Consider the following 14,126-nt stretch of genomic DNA (forward strand, 5'->3'; position numbering starts at 1 on the left):
CCAGAGAGGACGTCCTCGCCTCTGCTTTCACTCCTGACAAAGCATCCAAGCCGTAGCCAGGCCAATGCAGACAGCAGGGTTTTACGCAGGGGGGTTGCTTTTAATGGGAAGTTTTAACTCGAGAGTCTCACCAAGCTCTAGCAGAGCCACGACCGCATGCAAGAGGGGAGCAGGGCTAGGAGCCATCAGCTGGCTGCGCGCGGCCAGCCGCCGACCTCTGCAGCGGGACGACGCAGATGCTGTTCTTGGCTTCTCTGATTCGCCACCAGCGGCCCAACCTGAACACGAGAGAGAGACGCTGAGCTTTCGGTTCCCCCACGCCCCAGCAAGAAAGCTGGAGGGAGGCTGAATGAGCCGCCTGATGCCAAGTCGAGCTCCCTCCTCCGAGGGTGCTGGTGCAGGCACTCGGTGCTCCATGCCGCTCTAGCGCCTCCTAGGGGCTCTTGGAGTGTTCTGCAGAGATCCAGTCTCCCAGCACCAGGGATGCACCCTCTCTGGCCTACAGGAGGGGAAGTTTTGTCTCCATTTCCCACAGGAGAAAGCGAGTCACGGGTAAGGCTGTCCTGGAGCAATGGCAGCAGGAGTTTCATACCAGTGCCAGCCAGGCTTTTAGGAAGGTTAGTGCCATTTTCTGCCCTCCCCTCCTAGACAGCCCACTCCTCACATGCTTCACCCCAAAAGCTGCCCCTCCCTAGCATTTAATAGACCCTTCATCCCAGCTGAAGACAGAGTCTAATGCCAAATGTTGGCTTTTTCCCAAGCCCCCAGCACAGGCTCCATCCCATCACCAGCTTTTCCAGACTGATGACCCTAACGGCTGGGAGAGGTCTGGCTGGGGCCAGAGCCCCTGGACACCACACATAGCCTTTAGCTAGCAGCGAGGCCGGTACCTGTGTTCCTGTCCGATCCCAACAACCAGGAAATCCCCGGCATTCGAGAACTTCAAGCTGTTGACAAAGCCGATCTGAGAGAGAGAGGAAAAGGCATAAGGGCAGTACTGCAGGCTGGAGAGCTATTAGCCTGCGGGGACACTCGAGTGCAGGGCTCCCATTAGGGCAATGCAACTTTGATCAGGCCAAGAAGGGATTTAATCTCTCAGCAATTCACTGGCTTCACACACCAGATGGGAGGGAGCCCCTCTGGGTTTATTCCGGACTCCAGCCAAACCTGCACCCCCTCACCCCAGCCTGTACAGCGGGCTTGTTTGGGGAAGGGGAACCCAGCTGGAAGAGAAGAGGGAAATTCCCATCTCTGCTCAGCCCCAAGCGTTTGCTCCTGTGTGCCTTGCCTGCCGAGAGGGAGCCTTCCCGCCCGCGCCCCTTCCTTACCAGGGGGATATCGAAGAGCGGCTCCAGCCTTCGGAATCCCTCGCCGCACTTCCACAGCCGCACACTGGCGCTGTGCGAGCCTGCGGTCACAGAGCAGAATGTGAGGGCCTCGGGCAGTCAGGCCCCACACCTCCCCTGGGCCACGCTCGGCGCCGTTGCAAGCTAGCATGGTCTCCCTCAGACCACGGCCCTGCTGGCATCCACAACTGGCGCCCCACACAGCCCTGCTCCCCCTCCCTCCACCCCACCAACCCAACGCGAAGCACAGGAAGTTGAAGCTGCTGGCTGGGCAACTGGAGCAGCAAGCTGGCCTATTCCAGGGGAACCACCATCCTGCCTGGGGTTAGGCGGCGGTGGATCCTCACTCTGGAGGAGTGAGTCAGGACCAGAGAGGAGAGTGACGCAGCAATCTCCTGCCAGTGACACACGGGACAGCCTGGCCACAAAGCTGTGGCTCTCTGGAGAGGCCCAGCCAATGTCCCCACAACCCCAGGCACGGTTACCTCTTGCTCCGAGCTTGCCAGTCACTTACTGTACATGACATGGATCCAAGTTCAAACCAAGCCCCACCTCCCCCTCCCAGCCTGCCCCAAACCGCTCCCTTCCCATCGAAGCAGGACTTCCCCACTCCTCAGCTAGTTTCTAAGCCAGGATGGCAAACCTGAGAGTGCTGGGGTAGGAGTTGTAGGAGTGGCAGGGCCTGGGCTAGCTGAGGGCAACATAGGGCCAGTTGTGGGTGAATTCCCCGGGGTTCCAGGAAAGCAGAGCCAGGTTTCCAGAAGAAGAGGGAAGTTAGGAGCCTGAGGAATGACCCATTCATGGCGCTTTCTGTCTGGGCCCCTCAGAGCACTGCAAACAGTAACCCAGCCCCATCCACGAGACAGGCATTGTCCCAGCTGTACAGAGTGCTGGCCCAAGCTGCAGGGAGGATAAGAGCTGGGGAGGAAGCCGAGATCGCCCAGCTGTTGGGGCCCTGAAACGGACTGCATCCTTCCTCCCCGCCCCAGTCCCAAAGCAACAGCAAAAGCGAGGGTCTCACAGCGCGAGGCACCTGTGGCTACAACGTCACTGTTCAGCAGGGTGGCCACCGAGGAGATCCAGTATGGCTGCTCCAGGCCCTGGGTGCCGTGGTTACCATGCGCTTGCCTCACTGTCGTGAGCGGCTTCTTCTTCGAAAGACCCCAAAGGGCGACCGACCTATTGTGAGAGACGTGGAGCGGATGAGGCTACGCACGAGAGCCCAGGCCTGCAGCACCCCCAGCACGTCTCCTGTGGGTTACTCACCCATCATCCGCGCCGGACACCATGTGCTCCTCGTTGATCAGCTGGATGCAGTCGATGGAGCCCCTAAGATGGGTAGAGGGAAGGAGGAGAGCGAGTTGTGCCTGTGGGTCCCCTGGGAAGTTACCCTGCAGGGTGCCAGAGCCCCAGAGGAAAGGGTAGCCCCAGAACTTGAGCTGAGCGCAGACCGGACTTCCAACACCACCTCTCAAAGGAGACGGCTGGTGGTGCTCAGCATGCTTCAGAACAGGCCTCCCTGGCAGCCCCTCACTGCAACAGGCAGCCCTCTAGAAGGGGAGTATTCCCTAGGTCACCTCCCAGGAGGGCACATTTCCCCTTTTTACTGCTCCCCGACTGGGATCTGGCATGAACACTCTGGACGAGGCCTCCTGCCGGCTGAGCTGCTTGCCTTGTGGCTCAGCCTGGCTGGCCTAGTTCCACGCCGCACCACTGTGATATGGGAGCTTGGTTGGAGCTGCTTCCAGGAGCTGCTGCAGGGAGGAGCGGTCCCATGCACCGTACAGTGCTGTGGATGGCCGACAGCCAGCATTCCCCACCCAGCACGTCTGCATCACTCCTGCAGGCACTAGGCAAGGTAGCATGCGCCACCCCCAGCTCAATGGATGTGGCCAATAACCACGCAAGAGGCAGGTGCTAGGAGGCCTCTGACAAGACACTGGGCTGCAGAGCCGAGGTAGAGCAGACCAGGGCTCGCAGTGCAGTTGCTGGCAGCCACCGGATGGGTATTACGCTTTGGCAGAAGAGCTGCCATGGAAGGTGAAGCGGGTTAAGCAGAGCAGACGCCCTGCAGCCCTCACCACCCTCTGCAGGGGCTGCTGCCCACACCTACTGGTGCCCGTAGAACACAAGCTGAGACTCCTCAGGGATCTTCCAGACCCGGACGGTGCCGTCTCGCCCGCCTGACGTGACACAGCACTCCCGGCTCAGGCTGTCCAGCCCCGTGATCGCATCTTGGTGCCCAAACCTGGAGTCGGGATCAAACAGGGCAGAGGATGAGTCCCAATCTCAGTAACCCAGGGGGCCCAGCCTGGCACCTTCTACCTCCCTTCCCACCCAGGCTCTGCATTCTCAGCTGCGAGGGTCACCACCTCCCATCACTGCACAGCCGACGCCGATCACTGGTTCTCCTGGATGGGGGCTTGTGGCTACAGCCCACAAGGCCTCCACGCCCACAGAATACTTGGCCTCTCACCGGACACAGCTGGTAGAAGACGTGGGGACATCTCTCTCAGGTAACCACACTCAGCAAGAATGACTCAGGCCCTCAGGAGATTTCTGAGCTGCGGCCACATCACAGCTACTGATGCAATAGGAGGTTCCAGATCAGGTGAGCCTGACCACGATTGCCACCAAACTGAACAGGCTGCTTGGTAGGGCAGGGTAGGCTTGAGCAGAGACCATAGGACAGCTTGGGGGCCAAATGCATTGCTGGGCCAAGCCTGCTGGAGCCCCCTGCCCAGGAATCCCCGTCTTCCATCTCCAGGGTCACCCCAAAAGCCACATAACCCTCCCAGCTCAGCTGCCCATGCACCCCCTCAGCCTTCCTCGCTCTCCTGCCCCACGGCAAGGAGAAGTGGGTCCTCACAGCGTTTCCACATAGGCGTTCTCTGCCACGTTCCAGACTTTGACGGAGCGATCGTGTGAGGCACTGTACAGCTGGTGAGTGCCCTTCTGGAACGACAGGCCCTGCGTGGGGGGGAGAGACGGGTGCTAAATACGGAAGAGTGGCTTTAATGCAGATCCAGAACTGCATTTGCCAAGGTGGCTACCCTAGGGAAAGACTGTCCTGGAAGCAGCCAAATTTCCCACCCTTCCCGAGCTGAGCACCTCCGAGGAAAGGCACTCGGCAAAGGGGGGAGAAGATTCCCATGGAGAAAGGGCTTCCTGACTTTTAGGCAGAGCCTCCATATGTTTCCCAAGTCAGCATGGAAGGGTTGGGCGCTCAAAGCCGCCTAGTTGTGTCTGAGCTACTTCCCCCCCTGCCTCCCCAAATGCCACTCACCGTCACAGCATCTCGATGGCCAGTGAATTTATACAGGTGCTTGCACGTGACAGCCTCCCAGATCATGATCAGTCTGTTCCTGTCTCCTGTGGCCTGGCAGGGAGACAGCGGACACACTCACCAGCAGCCCCTAACTAGCTTTCCTGGGTCTGTGTCATCACAGCGGGCTGTGTGCCTGTGCTATTATGTTCTGCTGCCATTTCAGAGGCCCAGAGAGAGACTCAGAGGCAAAGCTGGCCAGCAGGAGAGGTCTCAGCCAGATGGGAGGTGGGATTTCCCGCTAGCCACCCCTTGGTTTTGTTCCCAGCTCACGGTCTTCCCCTGGAGAGCATACAGAGCAAACCTCCTCTCGGGACGGTCCCATCAGCACCACAGCCAATGCTGGAGCCCAAGGCTGGTAGGATCCAGCCGGGCAGAGAGGCAGTGGTGATAAGGTGCATGCCGCTGGTGTCTGGCGAATGGGCCCGATCGTGGCACAGCAGCCACCAGCATTTCGCCACCGGGGTGGAGATGGACCCTGCTTCTATCAGGGCGAGCTCCCACAACAAGGTCTCACCATACAAGCCGCGTACCATGCACTCACAGCTGATGTGCTGTTTGCAGCTCCCGTATCCTCTCTGGAGGGAGGCACCCACCCAGCACCTGGGGGGGCCGGGATGGAGAACAGGCAGCGGGGCAGGGAATCAAAGGGGGTTCAGCATTTGCAATGAAGCAGAAAACGGACAGCGAGCAAGAATTCACTGACAAGAGGCTCCTCTCACCACATGGCTCGAGAACAAGGGTGAGCCAGCCAGCCAGCCGGGGAGAGGGTAGGGCCTGGCCACTCCTCCTTACCAGGTATTTGCCATCCGACGAGATGGCCATGGAAAGAATGTGCGCTGTGTGGCCGACGTGCTGGGCCTCTGTCCCCTTCTTCCCTCCAGGGATCACGTGCAACTTCTTCCCGCTCTCCACATCCCCTGCAGCAGACTGCATCAGTCACCTCCTGCCTGATTCTGCAGGGCTGCCTCGGCCAGCGTGTCCTCTTGGCAAGCCAAGGGCCACGAGACAGGGCCAGCGCCTCCCCAGAGGGTTAGGAAGTAGAGCGCACAAGGCACACCCGACGGTCCCAGCTCACCCATCTCATTCCATTAATGAGGACTCCTTGGTAATGGGGCAGGAGATTCCAACTATCCCCAGCTGTTCAGAGCAAGGCGCGGGAGGATCACAACTAACAGTGCAGGGGAGTCCCTGCACCAGCTCCAAAGCAAACTTCCAGAGGGCAGAGCTGATGCCGTACCGAACACGGCCTTCTGTCCCACTGTGAATGCTAACGACAGACTCATTTTTTCAGGAGGGTCAACTCAGTTTGGGCCTCTAAGGTCTAAGCACCCACTTCTCTCCCCCCCCCTTCCCGCTCCAAAAGGCGGCAGGAGCTGGGTGTGCATTGCACTTCTGAAAAAAAGAGGGGTGTAGGTGTTTGGAGCTCAGCGCTCAAGAACTATGGGGGAACCCCCCCAAATTAGTGGGCACTTCTGAAGATTTAGATCCCTGCTTGCAGGCTCAGGGCTACTCCAGCACTAAACTCTAGCTTGTAACAAAGCAAGAGATCTCCCTTCAGAGGAGGAGGCTACAAGCAAAGCTAGAAATTGACACGCTCAGACAGCCTGCCCTGCATAGCTAGGACGTGCGAACATGGCATCTGCCGGGAGATGGAGCACAGCCAGGTTATGGGAGACAAGGTCTTTGGAAATTCTGGAACCTGCAAGCCATTGGACTAAGAGGGGAGGTGGCCTAGGGAAAACTCACATTTGATGATGGAGCAGTCTTTGGCAGCTGAGAAGATGCACTTGTCATCTGGAGAGATGACCAGGCAGGTGATGGGCAGCTGGTGACCTCGCAGCACTCGGATGGCTGCTGTATCTGGAGGCTGCAACTGTTCACACACACAGCACCTCATTAACAAAGTGCTCCGGCACCACAGAATGTGTGTGGGTTGCGAGCTATTTTATCCCCGGGATAGGACACACGTGGACTTCAGTGAGAGTGCAGCACCAGGAAGATCTAGCTGTCAGCACCCAACTTTAGAAGGCCAAGATTTTCAAATATTTAAAGGTACTATATACCCCCCACGCACCCATTACCAATAACGGAGCACTACCAACACCCCTGTGCTAGGACAATGCTATTATCCCCATTTTACAGATAGGAAACCAAGGCACAGACATGCCCCATGACTTGCCCAAGGTCACCCAAGAAGTCTGTGGCAGGGCATAGAATTGAACCCAGGTCTCCCACCATTCAGTCCGGTGCTCTACCCATTAGGCCACACTCCCACAGAGCAAACCTGGATCCACAAGAGTCCCAGGTTCGTCCAGGGCCGCCTTGCCATAACATGCAAATGCTGTTATTTTCAACTGAGCTAGGAGCAAGCTCGTCCGAAGCTCCGGCATTGTGAGAACAGTTGGTCTGATAGCCAGGAGATTGAGCCAGTCCAGAAAGGGATCACATGACAATGAGATTCTCCCTTGGAGGCATGGGGAGAGCAGGGGGTATGAGCTGCCAGCGACCTCTTCCTGCCCCTACCCAACTCTGAAGCAGAGCAATTCACGCAAAGCTTTGCAAACTTACATCTTTGGCGATCAGTCGCTGCAGTTTTCCCTTCTGTTCAAGCTGTTGAAAGTACAAGGCAGTTAGACATGAGCAGCAAAGGCCTAGGCACTCAGTCCCTGCATAGTGGAGGCTATTCTGCCCTTATAAGAAGTGGAATGAGGACAATTTAGATACCGAAGTTGTTAAGTTGCACAGTCAACTGCTTGACCATGCTTTGGTTTGGCCTAAAATACATTCCAGAAAACCAAATAATCTGTGTCATTATTGTTGCTAAAAGCCAATAAAAAGCATAGGACAGGAAGAACAGTATCATATTGAACCTGGCTCTGGGAAGCTCTCATGAAGTGTTAAATTCACCTAAAGCCATCTTTTTATATCCTACCCATTTACAAGAAGTGCTGTGTACATCACCTGAAACTGGATTTAACCAATCAGCTTTCTATGTTATTTTTCTGGTACTATGCTGTACCTCCTTTACCTCTTTTGTTTTGAGAGCATGCACTCCAAGTACTAGGCCTGTGAACGCACCTCTGCTGTTTGCAAGAGGGTAGAACATGGTCTTGGCTTTTTCCTTTGGGACTTTCTAGTAGTAGCCTGAGAGTTTTACTCCCTACCTCTTGCTACAGTAAAACACTCCTGTGTCCTGATCCTGACCGTTTTCCTATCTTCCTAAGCAAAAGTTTACTTCTATGAAAGCAAAGTTTTATGGGATGCTTGACAAGGGTGGACAGAATTGCGGAGAGAGTAGAATACATTCAAATGAACAGTACTTCCCAATACTTATTAACACTAAGCTAATACATGTGTTGTTAGGCAACCTAGGTGAGGGGCACCTTAAGAATACTGATGGTTTAAACATGAATATGCAAAGAGGCCCATGGGTGTGTTTACCTCTTGGCTTAGCAGAGGCCAGGGTTCCCATGCATGGAGTTGCTGAGATTGTAGCCATGAGACAGGTCCTCAAAGGCAGGCCGAAAGTGGGGGGGAGGAGGGGAAAGAGAATCCCAAGGGCTCCAGGAGCATCAGGAGGGAAGAAGCAGGCGCGATTCAAAAGAGAAGACGTCAACAAGCAAGCAAGCAGCCCCTGAATCCACTGACTCCTCTCCCCCAAGCAGCCTACTCACCACATCTTCCTTCAGTCGGCCAGCAACCAAGTCCTTTTCCAAGGCCGCCTCTTCTGCCTTTTCCTCCTCTGCCCAAGAGACAAGCACAGACAGCACATTGGGAATGGAGCTCGCCATGCACAGCAAGAAGGCTCGTGACATACGACTGAAGCAATGAACATTCCTGCATTAGCAGAGCTTCCTCTCCGAGAGGAGCAGCAAGCAGCAGACGGCCCTCCAAGAACTACACATCCCAACGTTAGCACAGGCTTTTAACTATGCAAATAAGTGGGGAGCTGGTCCTTAGTGACTGCCTGGTCAGCCCTGCTGCTCCAGACTTAGATCCCAGATCATCAGGCCCAGTCTCATTTACAGTAGTTTCCTGGCCAACAGCAGACCACGCATCCCCCATATCAACATGTGGATACTTAAGCACTCTAGCCCTTGCATTACCACTTTAAGGCAGAGTTTATCCCTGTGCCCGTGCTATAAGCAGTTCCTGAGCATACTTCAGGGCTTCATCTGGCCGCATAAAGGTTTTATATCCTTTTCTGGGGATTATTTTTAAAACGGCTGGACAGGTGGTGCTGCAAGTGTGACTGACACACCTGAAGCTTCCTCACTGGGTCATTCCAGTCTACAGAGGTTCTTATGACAAGTGTGGCATTGTAGGAGCCAAGCTTATAGAGTCTATGCATCCTTTAGCACTGCACAGAAATTTTTGGGAAAACATGATGTGCTTGCTGTTAAGTGCAATGGAATCTTAAAGCTGCTAGCGTCTCGGGATATTCCTGCCATTGCAAAGGCCTATTTTGGGTCAGTTCCCTGCTGGGTTAGGTGGTGATTTTGTCAACAAAACGGGTGACGGAGCCAGGGCTTAGTGTGAATGCAGCTGAAAGCTAGGACTGCATCATGCCCATGGCTCCTGTATTGTCCCCACTTTAACAAGCATTGAAATGGATGTGCGGAGAAGGGACAGCCTTGCCCAACATCTCACAGTAAGTTGGCAGCAGATCCAAGGTCAGAATCCAGGCCTCTTGATTTAACTGCTACACTCCCTCTGAAGCATTCCCCAGAATAAGCTACAGTAGTAACACTGCCCTCTTGTTATAGTAGGCACAGTTAGACTTGTTTTCCTAGCATGTTAAGTACAAGCCATCTAGATTTACCCTTAACCTGGTTTAAAAAAAAAAAACAAGTCTTTTACTGCCATTACATGCAAAGGATAAAGTTACAGGGGGCTGACAAATTCAGACTGGAGATATGCTGTACATTTTTCACAGTGAGGGTAATTAACCATTGAACAGTTTTACCAAGTGTGCCAGTGACGGAAAATCCACCACAAATCCTATATAAGGGGAATATAAAGCGTATTTGAAAAGATCCACCCTTGTTCAAACAGGAATTATTTCAGGGCAGTTCTCTGACCTGTGTTATACAGGAGCTCAGAGTACATGATCACAGTGGTCTCTTTCTGGCCTATGAATAGCAACACAGTCTCACTAGCAGATCTTACAAGTCTTTTAAACCTGGTACGTACCTAGTTTAGATCCTTTAATGTCACCCTATTTGTGCTTCCCCAATGAGACGTTGAAGGATGAGGAGTACATGTGGCACCTTAGAGGCGAACACATTTATTAGAGCATAAGCTTTTGTGAGCTACAGCTCACTTCATCGGGCATCGGATGAAGCGAGCTGTAGCTCACAAAAGCTTATGCTCTAATAAATGTGTTCGCCTCTAAGGTGCCACAAGTCCTCCTTTTCTTTTTACGGATACAGACTAACACGGCTGCTACTCTGAAACCTGTAGAAAGATGACAAGATCTTGGATGCAGACTGATGATTTGGAGCTGCTTTGTAACTTAGAAGTTCTGTATGTTGGCCTGGTTATTGGGGTGCTTACTGTATGACCAGCCACTTAGATCAACAGGGCAGTCTGGAAAACCAGCTGCGGAAGAAGAGCTAAGCCAGCACTCCGCAAACACCAGAGAGTTGTTAAGGACAATGCCAGGCCTTTGTGCTTTGATGATTCTGGCTCTGTCTCCTGCTGAGCCTACAGGACTGTTGACCAGAAGGGTCAGAGCCCAGGAGCAGAGTAAAAAAGCTGCCAGAGGGTTAAAAAGGAACCCTCTCTCAAGGGAGGGGGGAAAAGAAGTGAGACAGACACCCGGTAGGTTGTCTGAAGAGGTCAGGCCTGCCTAGGCTAACAGCAGGGGATTGTAAGCCTTTAGGTAAGGCAGATGTGTCTAGACTGTTCTGTTATATAATCCTCTCTCTCCAATATTTTGTTCCTACTGCAGCATAGAAATTGTGGTTTTAAGAGCCTGTTTTGGCACTATACACAACTGTGAGGGTCACTGTGGCAGGGAAAGGCCAGTTAACCCAGCTGAAGATGAAGCCCAGCTAATGGTGCTATAAAAGAAGGGAAGTCCCACGCAGAAGGGGGCTGGAGGGAGAAACTTTGCAGTTGCTCTGTGGGACTAGAGCCTGGGGAGACTAGGAGGTGGTCCAGGAATCCTCTCAAGGAGAGAAATCTGGCAGGAGACCCAGGAGAGGGGTTGCTGGAAGTTTCCACTCTCTGGGAGAGGAACCACAGAGGAGCCTGCAGAAAGGAACTTGTGTCCTGGAAATGTTCCTGGAGGGCAAGGGCAGGGGGGAGAAGGGAACCCTTAAAGCAGGCCAGGGAGAATAGAGACTCTAGGAAAGAAGCCCTGAGGGTCAGTGGCCTGGGAGGAGCCAGACCATCAGGGAGAAAGCCTGGGGAGGCAGCCTTCTATAAGAGAGGAAAGGCCCTGTAGAGCCTGGGATGGGGGAAAAGCCTGCAGAGGATCAACCCTGGGAAGTGTGGAAGAGTTCTGGTACCTGTGACACTGTTACCCCAAAATGCATGGGACTAAAGCATGACCTGACCAGAGGGCCATGTCATGAGAAGAGACCACTGCAGGGCTGGACCAGCTGTAAGCAGGGGGTGCAAGATGAGGAGAAAGCTGCTATGCCACACCAATCTGCAAGGGGGAACTCCAGCGGTAAGTCACCTATCTTACATTACCGCTGATCAGAATCCTAAAGGGAAGAACCACAGGTGCCAAACTCAATCACACCTGCAGGATAACCGGGCTTGATTCACAGGATATGGTAACCCAGTCTAAGTGTGGGAGAATTGCAGAATCCTGTCCCAGGTTAGGCAAGGCCTGACACCTCAGGTGATGCGCTCAGAGACCAGCAGCTTATTCTGCAACTATGGCAGACTTTATCCAAGAAAGATAGTATTTTACATAGCAGATGACTTACAATGAGCTTCAGGACACAACAATGCAGATGATGAAGAAAGCATTTCAGAGCTTTTCTTTCAAGTTACTTGGAACACAACCAACACATCAACTGTTACATGTCAAGACAAACTGCAGATTTGATTTGATTTGCTGAATTGCCACATTTAGGAAAGTAAGCAAGCAGGCAAGAAGTATGAGACTCTGCATTTTTGTCACTTAATTTTATACTTCTCTATATACTAGTAAATACATTAAATTATTTAGATTGTCCCCAAGGAGGTTAGACTGCCTCTTCTTTGGGGTCTGTACTTAATAATAAATTTCATCAAGCAAAAGCAGTCCAGTCATTACAGCACTGAAGCCTGAGTAGCAGGGAAGAGGCTCAACTCCTGTGCGCAAATCAGTAAGGAAGAGCAGCGGGGCTGAGGTACAGCTCCTAGAGCCCTCGCTCCGCAATAGCATCCCCTGCACTACCCAGCCACATGCACCCAGTCTGTTGAATACTCACCCTGCTGTCGAAGCTGCTCCAGGTAAAGTTTGGCTAATCTCAGCTTCTTTTCCTGTGCGGTCTCTTCAATCTCCTCTTCTGCCTCATTGTCCTTCTTCCGCTTCCCACCAAATGTAGGGCTACAGGGGAAGAGAGGGGGTGTGTGTGTGTGTTCCTCCAGCCATAACACCCTTCACTTTATAGCCCATTTGTAATCTAATATCCAGTCAAGAAAATCTGCTTTTGGACTGAAGTCTGTGTACAGAGAGACAGTCATGCACAGCCATTTAAGTACATAAACAGGCTCCACTCAACTTTTTTATTTAGAAGTGTATAAAGGGGCAAGTTCTTTGTAATTAACTAAGAAATAACATTAAGTGGAGAGGGTCCCCACCACCTAGTATAGGCCCCACATTTCTGAAACAGTGGCCACCACCACTTTAAGTGAGAGGGACTGTGAAAGTCTGGCTTGGAACAAAGTGCATCATGCAACTGTAACTAACTATAGTTCTGCAAGATGCCATCCAAATGAACAGGATGGAACAGCCTGCATAGAAGCATGGAGAGATTCTAGTCTATGTAGATACTTACACCATGCTCATCACTGTAGCATCTGAGCGCTTTCCAGCTGAGCAAAGTGAGTAACATCTTCATATGCTTGTTCTCTCCTCCCTTCCTAAAGGGAGAAGTGTGTGCAGTGGAGTGGTCTGGGAATTTTTTTTTTTTTTTTTAAATACACACTGCAGTGATGGTCCTTAATTCCTGGGAGAGTTCATTCCAGAGTCTGGGACTAGCCCCTGAAACCACTGTCTCCTGATTGTGGGAAGTTGCAAAGCAATCTCAGGAAAAGCATACAAAAGAAGAGCTGTGAGTGTCCCACCTTGTTTCTCCCCCACTGAACCCCAGGAGGAAAGATTTCGCTAGCTCCCTCTGTATTTCTATGACCCTCACCTCTACAGTGTCTGGACATCTTGGAGTGGGAGGAGGGGTGGGCACAGGTAGGGATGTCTCCTGGGTTCTGCTCTGCAGGGTGGCTATCTGAGGGACCCTTTGGGGCAACACCCACAGGGGAGCTAGTGTATTACCTCTCCGTATCGGAGTCGCTGGAGATCTCCTCATTCAGCTTCAAGCCAGCTTTCTGCCAGGATTTCTCCTCTGCATCACGGACCTCAAGAACAAAACCCTCTTTCAGCACATCCTGGCTATAGCAACAAGGTTGAGGGGGAGGGGGACACCAGCCCACTGCATCTCTCCTCTCATAACTTGGAGGGAGGGGGGCAATGGGCAGGGAAAGCCCACTCCTTGCAACCACCCTAGGATCCCCACAATGTCCCATCACCTCCAGCCCATAATAAGCAGAGGAAAAGCGATAGACAACTACCTTAGCTAGCCTAGGGAATCTTTGCTTCCTCTCCCATTTCCCCCAGCATCTTTGCCCCCCCACCTCCATTCCCCTAGCATCCTTCGCCCCCTAGCCTTCCACCCCATTTCCCCTACCCAACCCCTCCAGCCCTCGATCCCCCCACCCAGCCCCCTGGTCCTCCACTTTCCCCAGCCAGCCCCATTCCCCCTACACAGCTCCCTAGTCCCCCGCTTCCCCCAGCCAGCCTCCTCCCCCATTCTCCCTACCCAGCTCCTCTGTTCCCCACTTTCCCTAGCTTGCCCCATTCCCCCTACCTAGCCCCTCTGTTCCCCACTTTCCCCAGCCTGCCCCATCCAGCCTGCCCATTCCCCCTACCCAGCCCCTCCATTCCCCTAGTCCCCGATTTCCCCCAGGTAGCCCCCTCCCCCATTCCCACCAGCCTGCCCCCCATCCCCCATCAGCTCCTTAGTCCGACCCCCGGGACCTCGCCCCCACCTTGCGCCGCCTGTGCCCGGCTCCCCCCGCCGCGGCCGCTCGCTGCTGCTGCTGCTGCTTCTTCTTCGCTCCCGACGCCGCCATGCTTCTGCCTTTGGCGCAACCCCCTGCTCAGCGCTCGCTGCACATGGCGCTCTGGTTCCACCCCTGCATCCCTCCCATTGGGCAGAGCCACTCCGGCC

At 53.8% G+C, this 14,126-nt stretch overlaps 1 protein-coding gene across 2 annotated transcripts; it reads right to left on the reverse strand.

Annotated features, from left to right (window-relative positions):
* Positions 1–79: 79 nt before the first annotated feature.
* Positions 80–14,096, reverse strand: RRP9 (ribosomal RNA processing 9, U3 small nucleolar RNA binding protein). Of its 2 annotated transcripts, none has more exons than XM_084633227.1 (15): positions 13,945–14,096; positions 13,172–13,254; positions 12,108–12,226; positions 8,349–8,416; positions 7,243–7,284; positions 6,421–6,547; positions 5,467–5,591; positions 4,633–4,725; positions 4,216–4,316; positions 3,460–3,594; positions 2,613–2,675; positions 2,380–2,525; positions 1,329–1,408; positions 891–964; positions 80–278 (listed from the first exon to the last, which is right to left on the reverse strand). In XM_084633227.1, the coding sequence occupies exons 1-15, from the start codon at positions 14,026–14,028 to the stop codon at positions 176–178; spliced, it is 1,443 nt and encodes a 480-aa protein (XP_084489353.1). In that variant the 5' UTR covers positions 14,029–14,096; the 3' UTR covers positions 80–175. The 2 variants fall into 2 exon arrangements, with proteins under 2 accessions (XP_084489353.1, XP_084489352.1); XM_084633226.1 differs by having other exon boundaries at positions 2,368–2,525.
* Between the last annotated feature and the right edge of the window lie 30 nt (positions 14,097–14,126).

This window comes from Lepidochelys olivacea (genome assembly GCF_965140295.1).
Source record: "Lepidochelys olivacea isolate rLepOli2 genome assembly, chromosome: 7".
In the NCBI taxonomy this organism is placed as follows: domain Eukaryota; kingdom Metazoa; phylum Chordata; order Testudines; family Cheloniidae; genus Lepidochelys; species Lepidochelys olivacea.